This window comes from Hylobates moloch, unplaced genomic scaffold, assembly GCF_009828535.3.
Source record: "Hylobates moloch isolate HMO894 unplaced genomic scaffold, HMol_V3 SCAFFOLD_1, whole genome shotgun sequence".
In the NCBI taxonomy this organism is placed as follows: domain Eukaryota; kingdom Metazoa; phylum Chordata; class Mammalia; order Primates; family Hylobatidae; genus Hylobates; species Hylobates moloch.
In genome coordinates, this window is record NW_026652276.1 from 192,337,711 (window position 1) to 192,362,131 (window position 24,421).

The window sequence follows — 24,421 nt, forward strand, 5'->3', positions numbered from 1 at the left end:
CAAAAAAAAAAAAGAATGAAAGAAAAAAACAGTGGCCAGTCACGGTGGCTCACGCCTGTAATCCCAGCACTTTGGGAGGCCGAGGCAGGCAGATCACGAGGTCAGGAGATCAAGACCATCCTGGCTTAACACGATGAAACCCCGTCTCTGCCAAAAAATACAAAAAATTAGCCGGGTGTAGTGGTGGGCCCCTGTAGTCCCAGCTACTCAGGAGGTTGAGGCAGGAGAATGGTGTGAACCCAGGAGGCGGGGCTTGCAGTGAGCCGAGACCACGCCACTGCACTCCAGCCTGGGGTGACACAGAGAGACTCCGTCTCAAAAAAAAAAAAATAGAGCAAGCAATTTTTTCAAATCGATTAAGTTAAAAAAATCAAGTAGAAATTAAAAGTCATAAATAATAATTTGATATGGCCACAGAATCTGTATTTTCTTATGTTGTTAATATTTTAAATCCTAGATTCCAAGAGACTACATCAAAATATAACTAACTTAAAATAATAAAGTTTTTGAAGAAATCTCAGAGAATATTTAATCTAGGAGTTTCCACCTGTATCTCCAAGTATTTGATTGTATCAGATATTCCTGCTAGTAGTCACAGTGATTTCCAGTAGCAAAAGGAAAAACACTAACAAAGAACAAAACAAGCCAAACATCTGCTCTAGATGGAGTAAGAAAGATCACCCTCACCGAACGTGGGAAGGCACCATACAATTAGCTGAGGGCTTGGATACAACAACAAGGAAGAGGAAAGGTAAATATTCTCTCTCTGTCTCTCTCAACAACTTGCATTCTCACACTCATCTATTTCTCTGCTTCTACCATGGACCACTAAAGTTAAAAATCAAACTTGAAGAAGTGTTTTGAATAGTCCTTGCCCTGAACACAGAAAACTATGTTCAAATCTTGTCTCCATTTCTTATTAACCGTATTACCTTAAACAAATTATATAACCTGTCTCATTTCCTCATCTATAAAATGGGGACTGACTGCAGGAACACTGATCTCATGGGGTTGCTACAAGAATTAAATGAGACAGTCTACAAAACATTACAGTCATGAAACAGAGTAGCAGTCAACAAATAGGACACTAATGATGATGGCAACAATAACAAAATAAAAGGAAACAAAATCAGGTACAGTATCCTTTCCATAAGATTTAAGAAAAATTAAACATTTAAATAGTGCCCTGCACATTTCTCATTTTACATAGTAAACTGAAAGTCTTCAGGTAGAAAATTCTACCCCTCATTTCTAAATTCTTTGTTGATTATTTCCTCACTTTTTTAAAGCAAGTAAAGTTAGGATGCTTTTATTTGGGGCCTTGATTGTTCTGCCTCTATAAATTAATCCAAAAAAATTTAATGCACATAATTAGTTACGAATATCTATAAGAATTTTAAACCTGTTATGTTTTAAATTCTTATTTTTAAAACATATACACGCATACAGAGATATATAAAAACACACACATTTAAAAATCTAACAGTTCTTAGCTCTGGTTGATGAAATGATTTCCATTTTCTTCTCCCCTACTGCTTACCCCTCCGCATACCTTGTTTTCCTCTGGCTCAGTTATATCTCACTAAATAAATATATGTTTATTTTGTATGCTTTGCTCTGACCTAAGTACTATATAGTTCACTCTAAGAAATACAATATAAGTCAGCATATTTCAAGAGATGTTAGTAACTTATGCTAAAGCTAGAAATAGCCAATATCTATCGAATCTGCATTTGGAACAAGCATAACACAAAAGTTAGGCTTTAGTCTTTTCTCTGACCAAAGACTATGCTGAAGGATTTTTATTTGTCCTACAAACAAATATTATTGTCAAGGTATCCTAAATCCTCAGCTTGTGTCTAACCTCAAATCATATGACAGGTTTGGAAGAATTTATGTTTCGGTTTACGAAAATAAAATTCTTCTAGAGAATTAAGCACAGTCATAGCACACTTCTTGCCTTGTAAAACTTAAATGAAGCCATCAATCAATAAACGATATTACTCTAGCTTTTTACTATAAATTTTTTATTCATTTTTTAATTTTAAAGAATCTACGGCCTATGATTCACTGCCTCCAAGATATGAAGAAAGCATGGTTTTGACCTTACTTTTTTGGGTGCAATGCTTTCAACCTTTTCAGGCTTATAAAAAGCACCACTCACACTGGCTACATACAATCTACAACAGGTAAATATCAAACTTTGTGCTTTTAAGTGAGATGGAGCCCAGCTGCAGCCACAAGGACCCAACAGTAGCCCTCAGACTTCTTTTGAAGAACCATTACTTTGAAGACATATCTGTGGAGGTGGGGGCAATAACAGAAGAAACTGAAATAGTACTGTTGATTTAGACTTTTTAACACTGCAGCACTGGCCAAGAAGCATGAAGTAAGTACAGTTAAAGTAAATGTACATTCTGATTACAGAATTATTAGATGCCACACCTTTGAAAGAATGTGGGCAATATGGTCTACAATGCCATCTTTCTTCCCTTGCTATTCAGGGGTCTCCATAATTTGCATGGCTTCTAGAGTTCTCAGATTTGTCTCTCTAGATGTGCATAATAAAATAAACTATAATGTACCCAGGTCTGTACAAAGCCGTAAGTTAGAAATGGAACATTCTTCTTACATAATGGGTACTTATTACCCATATCCCTTCTGATGGTTAATTTTATGTGTCAACTTGACTAGATTAAGGCTACCCAGAATGCTAAGAAAGCATTATTCTGGGTGCATCTGTGAGGGAGTGTTTCCAGGAGAGATCGGCCTTTGAAGCACTGGATTGAGTAAGAAAGATCCACCCTCACCCAACATGGGCAGGCACCATGCAATTAGTTGAGGGCTTGGATACAAGAACAAGGAAGAGGAAAGGTAAATATTCTCATATTCATTCTCCCTCTCCCTCTCCCTCTCCCCCTCCCCCTCCCCCCCCCCTCCCCCTTTCCCTCTCTTTCTCTTTCTCTCTCCTGAAGCTGGGACACCCTTCTTCTCTTTCCATTGGAAATCTTAGAACTCCAGGTCCTCTGACTTTTAGACCCTGGGACTTGAACCAGCAGCCCCCAGGTCTCAGGCCGTTGGCCTTGGACTGAGAGTTATACCATCAGCTTCTGTGGTTCTGAGGCCTTCAGACTTGGACTGAGCCAAGCTACCTGGACCTCCAGCTTGCAGATAGCCTATAATGAAACTTCTTAGCCTCCATAATCACATGACCCAATTCCCCTAATAAATTCCCTCTCATAGATAGATTGATAGATAGATAGATAGATAGACAGACAGACAGACAGATAAATATCCTATTTGTTCTGTCTCTCTGGTGAACTCTAATTATAATATAATTTCTTAATTTTTCTTTTAAAAGCAAGCCTGTAAAACTACATTAATAAAATAAAAGTGAACATATAATATATTGATTTAATTCAGAATTATACTAGGTTGTTAATTTTTCATTCTCCTAATCTTAACTGCATATTCTACTATAGAACGTCCCATCAAAGTGTCACAGGCACGCTCACATACTACCTGCAGGAATGAAAATCTTTATAAACTGTCAACAAGGTAATTTGCCAAAATATATTTAAAGTCTTAAAAGTAATCTTGTCCTTAGACTTGAAAATGTCACATTTAAAAAGATGTCCTAAGAAACTAATTAGACATATGGGCAAAGGAACATATACAAAGATATTCATCACACATTATTTACAATAGTGAATAGCTTCTCAGTCTTTTAGCTAAAATCAAGTGAATAACTGAGCCAAGCTCAATACCAATAATAGGAAACTGATCAAACCTTGGTTTAGCAATGGTTAAACTTTATGGATATAAAAATGATTGTAAAAATTACATTGTGGAAAAATACATATTTGGATATGTCTGGAAAATAAGTGAAAAATGCGACATAGAAAAAACAAACTGGTATGATCCAATTTCGGGAAAGATGGGACGGAGGAAAAAAGGGAAGAACATTAAAAGAATAAGGTAAAGAAGGAAATTGTGCAGAAAAGAAAGAGAATAACTTATAATGGTTTAGAAATGCAAACTTCGAAGTCAGAAGCTGGGTTTAAATCTATGCAATCTTCAGTAAGTTATCCAATCTCTCTGATGGTATTTCTTCATCTGTTAAGTGGGCTAACAATAGTATCTTCATCATACAGTTGTGGGGGATATTAAATAAACTAATATATATAAAGTCAATACTGTAATGACTTGAACATAGTGATCATTCAATCATTTGTAACCATTAGTATTATATAATATTTAAAATAAATAATTCTGAAAGGTGGTATCAATTATTTATTTTCCATATTTTTCTATGTTTTCTAAGTTTTTTGCCAATCAATATGCAGTGCTTTTATATTAATGTAAGCACTAAGTAATGAATTGTTTTTGAAGGGGAAAGCATCTGATTTTTATATCCTCTTATTACTAACATTTTTAAAGTTTGTGTTCTTTAAACAAGCTCTTCAATATTTAAGCATCTCTTTAATTCAGGTCACTACAACTAGACTGCAAGGTTCAAATCTGCAAAGTTTCTGTTTCAATGCACTAATTATAAAATACTACCATTAAATATGTGCATAGTGTTTCCTAGCTAATAAAACATGTTTTGAGATAGCTATTCTAATTTATAGTTCTAATTAACCATATCAGAAATAGATCATGTATAGTCAATGAAGTATAAAATTTATATAAACATATCTGCATATTAAGCTGAAGACAGACTGCTATATGTAAAATAAGCCAGCTACACGGAAAAGCCCCAGCAAGATACATGCGGAATCTTTAACTTCCTCATGAAACTGAATAAGGCTTTCCTATTCATTGCTAAGTTTTTCTTGCTCAGAACCACTTTTCTGTCTCCTAACCTATTTAAAAAAAAAAAAAAGTTCATAGTAAGGTGTGTAGCACAGAAAGGAAGTGATTCAACAAATAACAAAGATTTTAGGAGGCTGCATGATTCCCTCAGAAGCATGTAACTCCAAAGAGGCCAAATTCCCCAACATATACAATGGTACAGCAATCTATTCACATGGCTTATATAATATCTGTGAACAAATCTGTGAAGATAATACCATGGATTTTAGATTCTTTAGTTCTTCATTGTTGAACCTGATGCTGCATTATACGGAAAAAAATAAAAAAGAACCAGTCAGCATCCTAACACTACAAATGTGTATCAATAGAAATTTTGGTACCTGGGTACCCTAAATTACATTGATCAAAGCTATAAGAACAAAGGAGCTCAAATGTATAGGAAACAGCTTATCAAAAGGAACTGAAAAGCATTGTGGCAGATAAAAAGGGAAAACAAGGATATATACCTTATATCACTTATCTACTGCTACAAAACAAACCACTCCAAAACTTAAAACAAAAATCATTTATTGGTTCATGATTCCACAATTTAGGCTATGCTTAGCTATGCAATTAGCCAGCTTGTCTGGCTGTGATCACTCAGGCAGCTGCAGCCATGGAGGCAGCAGTGTTCCAGGAGCAAAAACTCCCTCGTGTAAGCATCTACCAAGCCTCTGTTTGCCTATCTGCTGATATTCCACCAGCCAAAAGGAGTCATATGGCCAAGTCAAGAATCAGTGTAGGAGAGGACGACATAGAGCTCAGTACGGAGGAGCATGACTCATGGGGGATGGGATAGACAGGGAATATCAACATAACAATCTACCAAAGCTCTGACCTCTGGCTCCAATGAATCATATCCCTCACACATGCAAAATACATGTAACCCTTCCTAAGAGCCCCAAAGTCTCCTCAGATGTTTGCAATAGGATTCATGTCCGTTAATTCATGATATGCATCAGGTCCCAGTATGGATGAGGACTCTAGGGTGCAGCTCATCTCAAATCAGAGACTTATGAACTGAAAAGATAAATTATCTGTCCCCCAAACACCAAATATATAATGGAAAGACAGAAGATAATCATGGATTTTAAAAGGCAATGAAAAAAGCAGAGAAGTCACTTGTCCATAGAAAGCTTAAAATCCAGCAGCATGTGTTGTCAAGGCCTTCCATCTCATGGAGGGGAATGTTCTTTAATTAAGGCTCTTTTCTGTTCTCTGGAATGGTTCCCTAATTTATTGGTCTGCATGGCTCTTAGCTCTGCCCTCTGGGCTTTGGGCTCTTTTTTAAAAAGAAAGGAGGCCAGGCTTAAACACCTGTAACCCCAGCTTATTGGGAGGCGGGAGGATGGCTCCAGGCCAAGAGTTTGAGACCACCTGGGCAACATAGTGAGACTGTCTCCACACACAAAAATTTTAAAAATTAGCTGTCCAGGACTTCGAGGCTGATTGCATCAATACACTCCAGCCTGGGCAACAGAGCAAGACCCTGTCTCTTTAAAATAATAATAATAATAATAATAATAATATAAAAATAAATAATAAATTTAAAAAAAGAAATGCTCCTTCATAATAAAGTGGACACACCCCAGAGGTCTCTTTCTAAATTGACTCCATTTTAGTGCAAGTTAATTCAACACCCTTAAAATATTGTAGACTTCCCATTAATCTAGTTGGGGCTCATTCCATTTCCCCCAAAACTACATCCATAACTTCCTTCTTTCTTTTTCTTGCTCTGTCACCCAGGTTGAAGTGCAGTGGTGCAATCTCGGGTCACTGCAACCTTTGCCTCCCAGGTTCAAGTGATTCTCCTGTCTCAGACTCCAGAGTAGCTGGGACTACAGGCACATGCCACCACGCCAGGCTAATTTTTGTATTTTTAGTAGAGACGGGTTTTACCATGTTGGCCAGGATGGTCTCAATCTCCTGACCTCGTGATCCACCTGCCTCCGCCTCCCAAAGTGCTGGGATTACAGGCGTGAGCCACCATGCCTGACCCATAATTTTTTTCAAACCAGATCTTTCTTTACTTTGAAAGTGTCAGGCTGCTGTGGCACAAAGCCCTGAGGAGTTTACAAACTATTTTGTCTAATTAAAAAGATATACTAAGTACCACCTTATATCTTTCTGAGGTTTTTTATGTTTTTGCTTTTGTTTTTCTTTGAGACAGAGTCTCACTCTGTCACCCAGGCTGGAATGCAGTGGCACAGTCTTGGTTTATTGCAACCTCTGCCTTCTGAGCTCTGGTGATCCTCCCACCTCAGCCTCCCAAGTAGCTGGGACTACCAGCGCATGCCACCAAGCCTAGCTAAGTTTTCTATTTTTAGTAGAGACAGAATTTCACCAGTTGCCCAGGTTGGTCTCAAACTCCTAGGCTCAAGTGATCTGCAGGCCTTGGCCTCCCTAAGTGCTGGGATTATAGGCATGAGCCACCACACCTGGCCCTGAGGTCTTAATAAAGAGTATTCCAGTCCTGATTTGATCTCTACCCCAGGCTATTTCTTACTTTGAGGATCTTTTGCCTGCTAGATACTGGGAATGAAAAATAGTTTTATTTTCCAATCCAAAAAGTTCTGGGCACCCTATATTTCCTCTAATTTCTGCTAAAAGTTCATTTCTCTCTTCCCATATCTTATATAAAGCTATACGAAGCCAGCTGACAATTTCAATATTTTTGCCTGGAAATCTCCTTAGCCAAATCTATAAGATCATTAGGTATATCTTCTATTTTTGAAGTTCTTACAGTTCACATTTTTAAAAAATGTTTCAGTACCATAAAACACAGATCATCATAATTCCAGTCCCCAGTAACAGATACTTTACTTTCTGTTTTCTATTAACAGCTGTTTGCCATTTGTCCAGCCTCTGCCAACACTCCCCTCACCACATTACCCACCCCAACTGCCACCCCGTCCCCAAATCAATGCCACATATTTTAGGTTTTTGTTGTAGTATCACTTCACTAGTAATACCAATTTTTGTTTCAGTTATCTCTCGCTTCATAACAAACCACTCCAAAACTATGTGTCTAAAAAGAACACCAAAATGTATCTGCTTGTGATCCTGCAATTTTGGCTTCCCTCAGCTGGAAAGTTCAAGATGGCTTCATTGACATGTCAGGCACTCATCTGGGGCTGGAAGGCCAGGATGCTTCATTTATTCTCCAAAATCTCCATCATCAGGATAGCCTGAGTTTTTACATGTTCCCAGCTCACAAGTAGTGACCAAGCTCCTACTTGAGCAGTATTTGCTTATCTCCTACTGACCAAAACAAGTCCCATGGTCAGAGTCATTGTGGGAGGAAACTACACAAACCAATGAGGGAGGCCTGATTCACTAAGGAATCATTACCATAAAAATATACACATATCTCATGCTAAATGAATAGACCATCCATTCAGCTGACAATCTTGTGACTGTGCTTTCTGCTGATCATTTTAAAAGGTACAGAAATAAAAGATAGTTTATATTTTAAAAAGAAAGAAAAAATTCACTGACGAAAAAATAAAAATGTTAAAGATAACTAAATAGTCTTAAAAGCAAATGACAAGCTAAAAAGTATAAAGCAGGCATTTTAAAAAATAAAATTAAAAAAGCTTAAGAAGAAATAAAGTTCATAAAATTGAAAAATTTTTAATTAAAACTTAAAAATTAAAAAAAGAACATATTATAAAATGATATACTCATTGGTATAATATTGTTGCAGTCTTTCTGCTCCTTAGCTCAGCTAGGTCTGAGTTGTTGTCGCATAACCAGGAAGAATTAGGCGTGCAGACACCAGAGTCAGTAAAGTAGAATTTAATAGGCGAAAAACGAAAGCTCTCAGCAAAGAGGGGGCACAGGGGGTGGGAGGGGTATGGTTCCCCTATCTGAAAGCAGGAAAGTCCCCCATGTGGTTGGGTACAGGGCCTTTTATAGACTCAGAACGGGCAGAGTGTATTGATTGGTTTGTGAGTACGCAAAAAAGGTTAAAGCAAAGACACCACTCAAAGGTGGGCACGCCAGAGTAGAAAACCAATTAGGAAAGGGTAGATATATGTAAAATAGGTGAATGGTGGGGATCTATCAGAGGAAAACATGCCAAATAGGTAAGTTCTCAATCCAGTCTGAGGATGTAACTTGTAGCTTGGCTTTCAGGCTTTAAACTGTCTTGGGCTTGGAAGGGGGGTTTCACTGGGGACCCGCCCTATCTGCCTAAGCATTTGGCTGCTTCCTGCCACTCTCAATATTAGAAACAATAAGCTAAAATTAGCACAAATATATGATGAATAATTTAACAGACAAAGAGATGGGAAATAAAACAAATTTTTTAAAAGGCATAAGACTATGAATTCAAAAGTTTAGTAAACAAAGGCAATCAGGATTTTCCAAGCAAAAGCAATTACCATGTCTAGCAAATCCCCCAACAATTTGCCCTCACCCAAGACATGGAGCTCTCCTTAAGAAAATGGTTCTCAAACTTTAGTATTTACAGAGTTTGTTAAAATGCAGATTCCAAGGTCCTCACAAAACAATTCTAATTTCATAGGTCTGAAATGGGGCTCATTAATGTTCATTAATAAGTACCCAAGATTATGTAATAAAAAAGGCCCAAGGACCACAGCAGCTACAAAAGGGTTTTCTCAAACAAGGGACAGACTATGGGGCTCCTTATCCTTCGTGTTGCACTTTTTGCTTGAAGTGCTTACGACAAGCCCACATTTAAAATTTCAGAATCAAAAGTTAACATGCTCCACTACCTTAGTTATAGCTCAATTTGAGCTGTCTCACCCTTGTAAGCTTCCCTCCAGCAATAAAGCAGCATTTTGCAAACTACAGGTCACAACCAATGAGTGAGTCAGAATCATCAATTTAAAAGGTTATGACCAGAACAGAAAATATCAGAGGGCATTGCACATAATGATAGTAATTACAGTTTAAGTATTGTTAAATGAAACTTTTGTTCCAGTTGCATGTATGTGTGTATAGTGCAAAACTATATTACTTAATATGAGTCATGAGCAAAAAGGTTTGAAAATCTCTGCCATAAAGAATATGATGAACTCATCAAGAAGCTAAAAACTTTTTAGGAGAATAGTTCACCAGAAACACTCTCAAAGTCTAAGAAAAAAAATTTTAATGATCATAATTTCATTTTATCCTGTTTCTGTAGAGTTTAATTATTCAGGCATATCAATGCTTCAAAGAAGAAATTTCATATGCATTTATTCCAGCATCCCTCTGAACTAGCAGGTGAGATTATGGTCCCCTTTCTTTTAGAAACTTACAAAGTAGAGTTATTATTAACTCAAGAAATTATTAATTAGAGGACAGTACAAAAGGATTTATAATCATGAGTTAAACTTACAATGCTGTAGGATTTCTAATAAGTGAATGACAGAATTAAAGAAAGTTGCATGAAGAAGATAGAGCTTGAGTTTAGACTTAAAGGGAACTTAAGAAAAAGCAGAGGAGAAAAGGTATAATAATGAGTCGTGTTATACAGTCGGAATAGGCTAAATGCTTGTAAAAAGAATTTCAAAAGCTCAGTGGTATAACACAATAGTGAGTGGACTGACTCCACACAATCATTCAGAAACCCAGTTTTTTCAAGCTTGTACATCTACCATCCCCTGTGGCATCGTGTCCTCAACTGGATCCTCTGCTGTATTGTATTATATACATATATACACATACATATAGATATAGATATTGATACAGATATCAAAATCAGTATCGATATCGATACAGATATCAAAATCAGTATAGATATCCTGTATATTATTATTTTTTGACACATTAAAAAAACATTCCTAGCTGGGGAGACACTGCCTCTGCCAGACCTAGCCAATTCTTCCAGCTAGCAAGAGCTCAACCAGAAGCATGCCTTTCATATGCAAACTAACCAATCCAGAACCATACCTCCTCCAGCCAGTATAACCCTGGAGACAATTTCCTCTGCCTTCATCTTCCCAAGGCCAGGTACCAGGCAACCAGGGACCACCCCTATAGCTTAGAATCTGCCAAAATTGTTCAAACTAGCCAGTCCTAAACTGTTCACCCTGCCCTGCCTTGCCTTGCCTTTCCTGCACAGAAACCCCAAAAAGGCTTTGGCCTAGCTGCTGTTGTCATCTGCTTCCTGATCACTCTGGTGTCTTTCCCATATGGCCCCACATACCGTGCTTTACCTCCTGTCTCTAGGACCAGTAAGTCTAATAAACTTTAGTTTTCCTGAGCCTCTCCTCTGTTTCCTCTAGTGGCCACACCTAACTAACCAACTTACAAAAGAATACAAAACATCTGCATTCAGCCAGCAGACAGAGGAGGGAGCATGGAGGATCACAAAGATTTTTCATGGGCCAGGCCTAAAAATGGCACTTCACTTCCTCGCATTTTCCACTGGCCAGATCTCAGTAACCTCTGATATCAGGAAAGATTAAAAAACAGGACAAGAATTCATCCATTCATCATTAGTCATCCTTCTTATACGTAAAACACCCTGAACATAACACCACAAACAAAAATATAGGAAGATCTGCAAGGTGAAAAGAAGATAAACTAGAGGCTAGGAACCACAGGACTTGAGAAATGACACCATCGCAAGTCTCCTGGACTTTCTTTTTGCTTCCCATATATCCTAGATCAGGCACTGGAGAATCCTGCAACCTGTAGCTACCAACAGGTGAAGCAAAAAAAGGGCCTGAAGACGTGGTGGCCAAAGCCTGTAATCCCAGCACTTTGGGAGGCTGAAACGGGCAGATCGCTTGAGCTCAGGAATTTGAGACCAGCCTGGGCAACATGGTGAAACCACATCTCTACTGAAAATACCAAATGAAATTAGCTAGGCATGGTGGTGCAAGCCTGTAATTCCAGCTACTCGGGAGGCTGAGGCACAAGAATGGCTTCAGCCCGGAAGGCAGAGGTTGTAGTGAGTGGAGATCGCACCACTGCACTCCAGCCTGGACAACAGTCTCGCTCTGTCGAACAAAAAAAAAAAGGCCTGAAGAAAAGCTACTCTCTCTAGCCAAAGGACCAGGAAAGGGAAGACCTAGCAGAACAGAAACATTTTTGCTAATAACCATCCTAATCCAGTCAAACATCAAATGAAAAACTACCCCGCCCCATTCCCCAACACCATGGTGTCGGCAGGGCCCAGCAGGGAGCTGGACTTCTAACCCCACTCAGCAATAAGGAGATGGGGCAAGTAGGCCCTTCACTTCCCCGTATCAGGTGTCAAAGATGTGGAATGAGAGTACAAGTGGTGCCAGTCAACAGCCCACTTTCCCCACCCCAGTTAGTTGACCAATTTCTTTAAAAGTTAAACATAAATGTGTCATGCCACTCTGCAATCCCACTATTAGGTATCTGCCCAAGAGAAATGAAATCATGTGTATACACGGAACTGTACACAAATATCTATAGCAGCATTATTCACGATAATGAAAATATCAAAACCCAAATGTTTATCATCTGGTGAGTGGAGAAACAAAATGTAGTATATTCATACAGAGAATACTTTTTGCAATAAAAAGACACAAAATGCTAATACATAGTACAACATGGCTAAACCTTGAAAAATTCTAGTAAGTAAAAGAGCCAGTCAGGAAAAACCACATTAGTACGATTCTATTTACAGGAAAGGTTCAGAAAAGGCAACCTATAAATCAGATCAGCAGTTGCCTAAGGAAAGAGGTGGGAGTGAGGATTAACTTCAAACAGGCATAAGGTCACTTCCTCAGGGGATGAAAATATTTTAAAACTGGGTTATGGTAATGATTGCATGACTCCATAAGTTTATTACTTTTAATACTATTTATTGATATTTTATTATATAAAATAAAATATTATTTTTAATAAAAAATTCAAGTCACCCCAAAGCATTCTACAGATTCAATTGCACTCTCTTTAAAACTCTGATGTCATTTTTCGCAGAAATACACAACACAATCCTAAATTCATATAGAACCACAAAAGACCCTGAATAGCCAAACAATCTTGAGCAAGAAGAACAAAGCTGGAGGCATCACACTACTTAACTCAAATACAAAATTATAGTAATCAAAACAGTATGGTACTAGCATAAAAACAGACGTATAGACCAATGTAATAGAATAGAGAATCCAGAAATAAATGTACACATTTATGAAAAATCAATTTTCAACAAAGATGCCAAGAACACACAATGAGGAAAGAATAGGTTCTTCAATAAATGGTCCTTGGAAAACTGAATATCCACATGCAGAAGAATAAAATCAGACCCTTATCTCACACCATATACAAAAATCAACTCTAAATGGATTTTTAAAGATGATGCCTGAAACTGTAAAACTACCTGAAACTGTAAAACTACTAGAAGAAAACATAGGGAGAAAAGCTCCACGATACTGATCTGAGCAATGGTTTGTTAGATATGACCCCAAAAGCACAAGCAACGAAGCAAAAATAGACAGCTGAGCTTCTATCAAACTGAAAAGTTTCTGAAGAGAGAAGGAAACAATCAACATGGTAAAGAGACAATCTATGGAATGGAAGAAAATATTTGCAAACCATATATCTAATAAGGGGTTAATATATAAAATATATAAGGTATGCAAACAACTCTATAGCAAGAAAACAAATAACTTGATTTTAAAATAGGAAAAAGACCTGTATAGAGAATTCTCAAAAGAAGACACACAAATGGCCCAGAAGCATATAAAAAATATTCAATATCGCTAATTATCAGGGAAATGGAAATTAAATTAAATGTGCAATGAGATGTCACCTCACACCTGTTAGGATGGCTATTATCAGAAAGTCAAGAGATAAGTGTTGGTGAGAATGTGGAGAAAAGAGAACCCTTGTGCTCTATTGGTAGAAATGTAAATTAGTTCAACCATTATGAAAAATAGGGATATATCTCAAAGAATTGAAAACAGAACTACCAGATGATCTACCACTCTCACTTCTGGGTATGTATCCAAAGGAAATGAAATCAGTAAGTCAAAGAAATATCTTCACTCCCATTTCACTGCAGAATTATTCAAAACAGTCAAGATATGGAAGTAACCTAAATGTTCATAAATGGATGAAGGGATAAAGAAAGTGTGGTCAGTGTGGGTGTGGGTTTGTGTATATATATATGAGTGGTGTGTGTGGATATTCTTCTGCAGGTGTATATATACATACACACACACACACACACATATATATATATATATATACACATACACAGTGGTATATATACTATGAAATATTATTCAGCTTTTAAAAGGAAGGTAATCTTGTCATTTGTGACAGTGTGGATGAACCTAGAGAACATTATGTTAAATGAAATAAGCCAGGCACAGAAAAACAAATACTGCATGATCTCACTTATATGGGTAATCAAAAAAAGTTGGACTCACAGAAGCAGAGAGTAGAATAGTGGTTGCAAAGAGCTGAGAAGTAGGGAAAATGAGAAGATGTTGGTCACAGTATACAAAGTTTCAGTTATGCAGGATTAATAATTTCTGGAAGTCTAATGTACAGCAAGGTGACTATAGCTAATAATACTGTATTATACACTCAAATTTTACCAAGAGAGTAGATCTTAAATGTTCTCACCACCAAAAAAAAGGTAACTATGTGAAGTAATGGGTATGTTAATTAGTTTGTGGTAATCATTTCATAATGTCTACACATATCAAAATATCATGTATACTGTTCTCACTCACAGGTGGGAATTGAACAATGAGAACACTTGGACACAGGGTGGGGAACATCACACACCACGGCCTGTCGTGGAGTGGGGGGAGGGGGGAGGGACAGCATTAGGAGATATACCTAATGTAAATGACGAGTTAATGGGTGCAGCACACCAACATGGCACATGTATACATATGTAACAAACCTGCACATCGTGCACATGTACCCTAGAACTTAAAGTGTAATAAAAAAATACATATCATGTATACTTTAAATATATGTAATTGTTACCAGTTTACCTCAATAAAGCTGGAAAATATCATTATATCACTTACAACGGGTAAAGTCAATGGTATATAAGTTATACCTCAATAAAAATGTGTTTAAAAAGTAGATGGACTGGCATAATGAACCACCATGTAATCCATCACCTAGAGCCAACAATTATGAATTCATGGCCAATCTTGTTTCATCTGTAACCCTTCTACACTTTTATTCTTGCCATATTATTTTAAAGTACATCTCAGCTATTATGTATTTCACTGCAAATTTTATAATATTCATACTATGAGGATAAGGGTTTTTTTTAACATAACCACAGTAAATACCATTATCACCCCAAAGGAAAATAATGTATCAAAGCACAAGTGATAAAAGTAGTACTTTGCTTGACCATTTTAGATAATCTCTTGTTGCTTTCTCCTATTTTCATTCTCCTCTCTTTCTTTCAACTACATTTAATATCTGATAGCTCCAATTTCTAAAGCCTTTATAGTCTGGTTCAGCTAATTGTTGCTTCTGACTCTTACTTATAGAGCTCATTTTCTCATGCAATATTTTTACTGGGATATAATGTTCATCAAACTTTATCTCTGGGATTCTATAAGGTCTGGTTGCAAGCTGCATGAGCCCAGGGAATTTGGTGCCTGAGGCTGCTCTAAACCCAGGCCACTGTAAATTAATATCTCAGTTTAGGGTTTTTCAGGTGCAGCAAATGTGAATTCAAACCTCAATTCCACATCAGGGCTTTCGCTCTCAGAGCCTAGACAATTTTTCTTACAGAACAGATTTTTGTTTTAGTCTACCCATTTCCTAAAGATGTGTCTCTTCCATGGTCCTGACTTTATTTAGAATTTCTGTTTCAATTTCCTACCTTGTACGAGTCTATGGCCTTGTCTTCTGATCCCCATGTGGCCAGTGAAACCAAAAGCTCTAAATGACCAGGAATTAACAAATATCCATGTGACAGCTACTGACTTTAATGTATACTTACTGCCCTGGAAATGTATTCCCCCTTATTGTGGTCTCTGAGAATTTCCCTTGCTTCCCTGCAAGTTAGTTACACATTTTTAAAGTTTTTAATGTTTTGTTTTTAATTTTTTGAGTTTTGCATTGGGAATATTTCAAGATGTCTCATCTGCTATATTTCCAGATGTCTAATCCCTTCTTATAAACTTTAAAATCTTTAGACTTTGTAAGAGAAAAGTATCTTCCATCAACCTGAGCGGCACAGTTTAAAATCTTTTTTCCCCCATTATAACATAAAGTTTAATTTCTATATTTAAGTCCTAAACGTACTATAGAATCACCCCAAAATTAAATAACTTACTAAGTACATCATTCCATAAACCAAAATAAAATGGAATAAAACATCACTGTGAGAAGGAATAGTATAAAGAGGCACCATAACAGTGACAAGGGACAACTTTTATTAGTTATTATTTAGTGAAATGGACAGCACTATCAAAGCTGGTTCAAGCCAGAGTTCCAAAATTCAATGATTGTGTGAGCTTACGTAAAGTACCTCAACTGTCTGAGCCTCAGTTGTTTCAAATGTAAAATTTAGAACTTGAGTCATTTCTTAACGTATTTAAAGCTCTATACTACTAAGAATAAAGTGTTAAATTTTAAAATCAGCTAAAGAAAAGCATTAATATACCAATCAGCAAGCATCATGACTCAGGAAGAATGTAAAAGAGTATCAAGAATTAAAGGGGCATGATGTATGCAACCTACTTTCAGATGGTTTAATAAGACTTTTTGTGGGTATATATTCATACACACATAAATACAGAGAGAGAGGAAGAGGAGGGGGAGGAGGAGGAGGAGGAAGAGGGAGGGAAAAAAGATAATAAAATAAATATACTAAAATATTGAAACTGGTATATCTGGGTAGAGAAGCCATAAGAGTTCTATGCACTACTCTTGCAACTTTTGTGTAAATCTAAATTTACAACAAGTTTTTAAAAAGTGTAATAAAGTTGGTATTTAAATAACAGATATAACCCTGGCTATATAAAACAGAAACACATAGTTATTCTATCATGGGAAGTGAAGAAAAATCCACAAAGGGACATTACAAATTTATCACTCACCAACTGTTTCAGGATCACACGTTTGTTGCTATATATACAAAGTCTCTATTAATGACAGGTTACAGAACTATGTAAAAAACTCATAACTCATCCTATGGGGTAAAACATCAAGTGAGATTTCTGAGCCAAACGTAATTTGGGCAGAAAGCACACAAGTAAGCCAATAAAGCATTCCAACATTAAATCCTGACTTCCTTTGACGTCAGCCCCAGCAGACCAAGGCGAGTGACGACACAGAGGAGTCAGCACAGGAGGAAATGTGTGCCAGGTGGTGCCCAGTATCTTGGAAGTGCAAATTTAGCAGGTAACATAAAACTCCATAACTCTATCTTAAATGCTGGTATATAAATTACAATGTATCTCTTTTCTTGAGAGTCTGTATCCAGCTTCTCAGAGTTCAAAATAAGTTACAACCAATAATGACTGTTGAGTATTATTAAGCTGACTGTAGGTTAAAAAAATTTTTAAAAAAACATAGATTGAAAGAGAGCTTGCTTTTCGATGATACTTTTAATTTCAAACTCAGCAGGAAACAAGATAATCACAGGTAGCTGAAAGTCAAGACAACTTCAAACCCATAAATGTATGTTATTGATGAACAAAGACCTCAATGCTAATTAAACTGTATTTTCCTTCATATTCTGTAATTTCCTAATATATTCTGCAAACATATATCTCTGAAGTCCGACCTTGAGAGACAGTATTGTGTAGTAGTGTTTTCAAGTATTTTTGCCCTCTGGCCATGCAAATGAAAAAAGGAAAATGGTACACTATGTAAAAATTATGTATCAATTGCAAAAAAAAAAAAAGACACAAAATTATTTCTTTTACTTACTTTTTAAAGTCTTAAATCCTAGTTTTAAATGTGGAAAGCATATACCTTTCATCAGGACCAGTGACCCCACTGCAGGAATTCTCACTCAAATAAAATCTAAAACTTTGGCATGAGGTCATTAAACTATTCCTAGGGCACTCTTTTACTCTAAAAGCCTCTGTAAGTGATTAAAGTTCTAATTTGAATAATTACATTCCACCTACATAAATTCCCTCTGTAGTTTCAACTGTATGCAATATCAGTCTTCATTTCCTGAATTAAATTAATGTCGTGTAATGTGGTGCTTCTTTTTTAAAAAAAAAGTACATCTACTTTCATAGGTAACCTTTCAGCAACCAGTAGAAGTGATTCATGTGCATGAGGGGAATAGCTCAGTATGAATAATCATTAACCAACAATTTGTGCCAGCATTTATTGTGTCGAGCATTGCAACAGGGACAACTCATATAATGAAATGAATGTAGCTATATGGCTTTATAAAAATCAAATATTTTATAAACTAAATCCTATTTTCCACTGAACTTACCAATGCATCATTAGAAACTTTATTTTCATTTATGGCTTGCCTTTAATTAGCTGATACTTCCCATGTTTGATCACCCTTATCTTTCTAGTCAAATACTTAATGAATTGCAAATTAATACTGAAAATCCTAACTTAAAAAAAGAACCACTGAGTAGTGTTTAAAAAGTAAATAAGTATTTCTCATAGAGGGAATCTTAGAAACATGCTTCCCCTAATCACAAACCAACAGAATTTTTGAAAGACTGAAAAACAATTCTTACAGCAAAATTTGTTACTCAAAGTGAATTTCCAGCGTTACTATAACAGTATTTATTCAATAAACCTAAAAGACTAGTATTACATGTCCCTTTAATGAGATTTAATCTTTCAATCCTTGGATTTTTTTTTTTTTTTTTTTTTTTTTGAGACGGAGTCTCGCTCTGTCGCCCAGGCTGGAGTGCAGTGGCGCAATCTCGGCTCACTGCAAGCTCCGCCTCCCAGGTTCACGCCATTCTCCTGCCTCAGCCTCTCCGAGTAGCTGGGACTACAGGCGCCCGCAACGCCCGGCTAATTTTTTTTTTTTGTATTTTTAGTAGAGACGGGGTTTCACCGTGGTCCCAATCTCCTGACCTCGTGATCCGCCCGCCTCGGTCTCCCTAAGTGCTGGGATTACAAGCGTGAGCCACCGCGCCCAGCCTGGATATTTCTTAAATAATGTGTCTACCAGTTGCTGAGTGACCTTCAAGAGTGGCTTTTCCCAGAGAAAAGAAAAACAGCTGTGTTCCTTGCAGGATGCTCAGGGACTTCCAGAGATCTCCACACCATGCCAACTATTTCAGTCCTTGAGTCATAAGAGAAATTTAAAGAGAAGAATTTATCCCAATTGTCAAAAATTCTGTTGAACCCCATGACATTAACATGTTTAGTTGATCAAAGCTGTATAGTAGCAAAGATGTCTTCAAATATGTTGAATTAGTTAATCCCTAAATCTCATTATTATAATTTCTGCTCTTAAATAATTTAAAGTATGATTTACTGGTATCTAGTGAAACTGTAAATTAAATTATCTATTATACCTAGAGTTGGTCTCAAATTCATGAAATATAGACCCAATTATAAAAACATATTTTCCTTTCTTCCTAGAATTCCATTCTACTTTGATTCTGAAAATAGCATCCTCTTTCCTCTAGGAAATGTCACCTGTACTCCACTCCCCAATTCCCACAGAACAATGTGATTCAAAGAGATGTTGTCATTTTCTTACAGATCACTTGGCCTAGCCACAGGCTTGGGGTGTGTACTTGTTCAAAGCTGGACCAATCACGGTTCCCCATCCTGGTGGCCAAAGTTGATCTGTATAGTTGTATAGATAAGGGCATGTGACCCAAGCTGAATACATCACAGTCCTTCCCCAAGATATTCCACACTGAAATCAAGGCAGTAGGAGCAATCTCTCTCAGGCGGTGAAGAAACTGGGCATGCGAGCTGCCAGCAGCCATGTACCCTGCTATGCAGAGAAAGTTGGTCTGAGAGAACTAAGCCAAGATGCAGAGAACTTAGAAAGAAGACGGAGCACTCTAGCAGCATTCAAGTCCTGGCTCTAGTTGTCCCTGACAACTGTCTCACTTGTGCCTTCCTTGTGTGTATATAATAAGCCTTCCAATAAATCCCCTTTATACCAAGCTATTATTCCTATTACCAGTAGCCAAGGAAACTCTACACAATATACCAAACAAATTCTAACATAATACATTTGACTTCTTAGGGGTAGGGCCTAGGAATACTGCAAGAAATTCTAATACCTCTGCAAATTCAAATATATCTAATGCAAACCTGGGTTTAGTCCATGAACCGACATTTTGAAATAACATGATTTAACACTTTCTTCACTGCCTTCTTCACTGGGGATAAGCCTTGTCCTTTCATAAGACAGCCAAGGTCTTGTGAGCAAGACCTGTATCTTATATTTTGCAATGAATTGCTCTGGCTCTCAGCACAAGCCATGAACATAGATGTTCAGTATGAATATACTGGGCTAAAAATATGAAGATTGAGATATTATGATTGCCACATGATCCTCTGGAATATCATCAGATCCAAAGTAAGGAGATGTTGTGTTCTGGAAAAGTCCTTCTTAGAATAGTGACAGTTGTATAGCAAGATAGCAGTAACAAAATTGGGAGAAAAAAAATCATTCTTAAATGGATTATTTGTTACCAAAAGATACATGCTTGTGAATGGATTCAAAGGGATCCTTGGGACCAAAAAGCAATGTGGGTGGCTGTGAAGAAGGCAGTTTTAATCTGAAATGAAGAATCTGACTCCAAAGCTCAGCAAAGAAAGTCTACATTTCCCTAAGGATTGGGTCTAAGACAAGGTTGCTAGGAATTCAAGATTAAAGAGGCAATGAATGTAAAATACATTCTATCTTAAACGTGTTAAAGTGTATTTAAGGCCATATGCCTGTAAATCATTCTTTCTATGTTTACTGTACCCCTACATTAAGATATTTTTGCATTCAAAGTAAGTGACCAGTTTGTTTTGGGCTGGTGACCCACTATGGAGAGAACCTGAAAGAGAAGGGTTGAGAGCAGAATCTTCTGCCCAAGAGAAGGCCCTAACCATGCTCAAATGATGGAAGTAGAATATAAAGGCAGTTCTGTTTTAAAAATGTAGCTTTTCCCAAAGAAGCTAAAGGATTTCCTGACCTTCTGTATCTCACTGACTACCAGAACTCAGGGAGAAGTTCAATACCATAATTATAATAAATAAAGCAAACTAATTCTAACTCCTTAAAGCTGATAACTATGCCCTTAACTAGTTCTAACTAAAACAAAAAGAAAAAAAACTAAGCTGGTTATTCTCTGTATAATTTTGTCTTTTTAGAAGCTTATATATTCATTTTAGTTATTTGTTTTATACAACTATTTATCACAGCGCATGAACTTAATACATATTGATAATACAAGAGCCAAATCTATAACAAAATGCAAATTCTGCCTAACTGCATAAACTTTCTAAAAAAGCTAGGTTCTAGACATCAACTTTGGGACAACATAATTTTCTCTAAGTTATTCCAGAAGACTATTTGCATAAAACTTTTGGAAATCTCCACTCCAAAGTTCTTCCACTGTAAACTGTACTTAATCTTTTCGATTAGCAACATGCTTAAAGAACACAATACAGTATCTGGGATCAATGGTCTAGACATTTCTACAAACTAAAATCATATACCTATATAACAATAGAGCAACTGATTGTGACTCAAACCCATCTTGCAACTACACTAATAATTTGGCATTAAAAGGATATTCTAATAGAGCCATATTCACAGAAAACAGTGTCATTTAGTGTAATTTCTTAAGAATCTCCATTTAAAATTCTCAGAAAAATTTAAACTACAGACCCAGAGAACTGATAGTTACTTTTATTAACCTCTCCTCTGATTATAATATGACTGTATTAGAAGACCTTAAGAACAAATTCAGTAAAGTAAAATTTCATTTCAATGCCTTTTTATAACCTTTCAGTTCCCAGAATAGGAATAATAATTAGCACTCTCATTTCTAGTGCTTGAAAAACAATGAAGTATGTGCTTTAAAGAATGAAGTTATATCATTTTCACCTGCATCGATGCTCCTTCTACTCTTGCCACACAGGCGACCCGATCCAAGAAAGTCACTGCCACAGGCACCGCCACAAAGAAGCCTTTACAAAAGGCCTTGATGTATCTTTTCACCCACCCTTGTGACTGTGCCATACCTAAAAATACAAAGAAAACAACTATGAAATTAGTCTCAAGAAGGGTGAAAAACAAAGACATAAAAACAGTACATGAAAAGTAAGAGTTACCAAAGGGCAATCTTGTCTCTTAATATATTTCACACTCATTCCTGTAACCATTAGAATAAATCTGACTTACTTAAAGTCCTAAAGTGAAATACACGAACTCAGGTTAATGCTTTTCCACAACTCAAGTCCACTTGCTAACTTCAGTGGGAAATTTCTCCCCACAAAACAGTAAGTTAGAAAAAAGTAAGCATTGCAGAAGTAAATTCTTTTCTGTTGCTGACTATTATGATGAAGTTACTCCTTATACCCCTGACATCTGTTCTCTTCTACAGTAATGAAAGTTTCAGTGGAACACATGGCTGCCCAACTAAAGACTGTTTTCCAGCCTCCCTTGCAGCTAAGTGTGACCATGTAACTAGATTGGATCAACAGCATGAGTAGAAAGGATACACTTCTAGGTTGCACCCTGAAAAGGAGGGTGCCCTCCCTTTTCTTCCCAATTTTGTAACTGTAATAGTAACAATTTAGTGGTAGGAGCAGGGGTGGCCATCTCAAACTATGAGATAAAAGCTTCAAGTAAAGATGACAAAGCAACAAAATGGAAGGATCCTAGGTCTGCGACACCATGGAGGCACCATACTGTCCTGCATTGCTTACATTTGGACTGTTATATCAGAGATAAATCACTTGTGCTGTTTGTGGTGGCAGTGTTGGTGTTGTTGTTGTCGTTGCTGTTTTCAGACAGGGTCTCACTCTGTCACCCAAGCTGGAGTCTTGGCAAGACTTTTTTGGATAAGACTTCAAAAGCACAGACAATCAAAGCAAAAACAGACAATGGGGATTACATCAAGCTAAAAAGTTTCTGTGCAGCAAACAATCAACGTAATGAAGAGACAACCTACAGAATGGAAGAAAATATATGGAAACTATACTTCTGACAAGAGGCTAATATCCAAAAACGCATAAGGAACTCAAACAATTCAATAGCAAAAAGACAACCCAATTTAAAAATGGCCAAAAGAGCTTAACAATAATTTCTCAAAAGAAGACATATAAATAGCCAACAGGTATATGAAAAGAATGCGCAGTCATGAGGGAAATGCAAATCAAAACCACATGGATATCATTCCACCCCAGTTAGAATGGCCATTATCAAAAGGCAACAAGTGCTGGCAAAGGTGGAGCAAAAGGAACCCTTATACCTGTTTATGGGAATGTAAATTAATATGGCCATTATAGAAAAGAGTATGGAGGTTCCTCAAAAAGTTAAAAATAGAACTACCACATGATTCTGCATTCCTATTCTTAGGAATGTATCCAAAGGAACTGAAATCAGTATATTGAAGAGATATTTGCACTCTTATGTTTATCATAGCCCTATTCACAATAGCCAAGGTATGGAATTAATCTAAGCGTCCATCAATGGATGAATGAACTTTAAGATGTGAAATATATATATATTATTTCGCCATAAAAAAGAATGAAATCCTGTCTTCTGGTACAACATGGAAAAACCTGGAGGACATTAAGTTAAGTAAAATAATCCAGGCACAGAAAGACAATATTGCACGATCACTCATATATAGAATCTAAATAGTTAAACTCATAAAAGTAGACAGTAGAATGGTAGTTACCAGAAGGTGGGGTAGTTAGTGGGGAGGAGAGGTTGGGGAGATGTTGCTCAAAGGATATATAATTACATTTAGGAGGAATACATTTCAGGACTTCTATTTTTCAGAAAGGTGAGTATAGTTAATGATAAGATATTGTATTATTGAAAAATGTTGCCTGCCTGCCTGCCTGCCTTCCTTCCTTCCTTCCTTCAGGACATCTATTTTTCAGTAAGGTGAGTATAGTTAATGATAACACTCCATTGTATTCTTGAAAAATGTAGCCTGCCTGCCTGCTTGCCTTCCTCGCTCCCTCCCTCCCTCCCTCTTTTCTCCTTCCTTCCTTCCTTTCTTTCTTTTTCTTTTCTTCCCTCTGTGGCCCAGGCTGGAATCTAGTCAGCTCGCTGCAGGTTCCCTGCGTCCGGCTCCCGTGATTCTCCTGCCCTGGCCTGCGGGCTGCCTGGGATTGCCGGCGCGCGCCACCACCCCTCCCTGGTTTTTCTCCTTTGGCTGGAGGCGCGGTTTCGCCATGTCGGCCAGGCTGGTGTGCAGCTCCTGACCTCGACTGCTCTGCCCGCCTCGGCCTCCCGAGGTGCTGGGACTGCAGACGGCGTCTCGCTCACTCGGTGCTCGGTGTTGCCCGGGCTGGAGTGTGGTGGTGTGGTCTTGGCTCGCTGCAGCCTCCGCCTCCCAGCCGCCTGCCTTGGCCTCCCAGGGTGCTGGGATTGCAGCCCCTGCCCGGCCGCCGCCTCGTCTGGGAGGTGGGGAGCGTCTCTGCCTGGCCGCCCATCGTCTGGGTTGTGAGG

At 37.4% G+C, this 24,421-nt stretch overlaps 1 protein-coding gene across 3 annotated transcripts in view; it reads right to left on the reverse strand.

Moving 5' to 3' along the window:
* IMMP2L (inner mitochondrial membrane peptidase subunit 2) overlaps positions 1-24,421 on the reverse strand; it is an 885,601-nt gene that overhangs the window by 819,300 nt on the left and 41,880 nt on the right. For all 3 annotated transcript variants that reach the window (XM_032761474.2, XM_058426048.1, XM_032761477.2), the window contains one exon: positions 21,839-21,975. In XM_032761474.2, coding sequence (XP_032617365.1) covers positions 21,839-21,973 — 135 coding nt within the window. In that variant the 5' untranslated portion in view covers positions 21,974-21,975. The remainder of the gene's footprint in view (positions 1-21,838; positions 21,976-24,421) is intronic.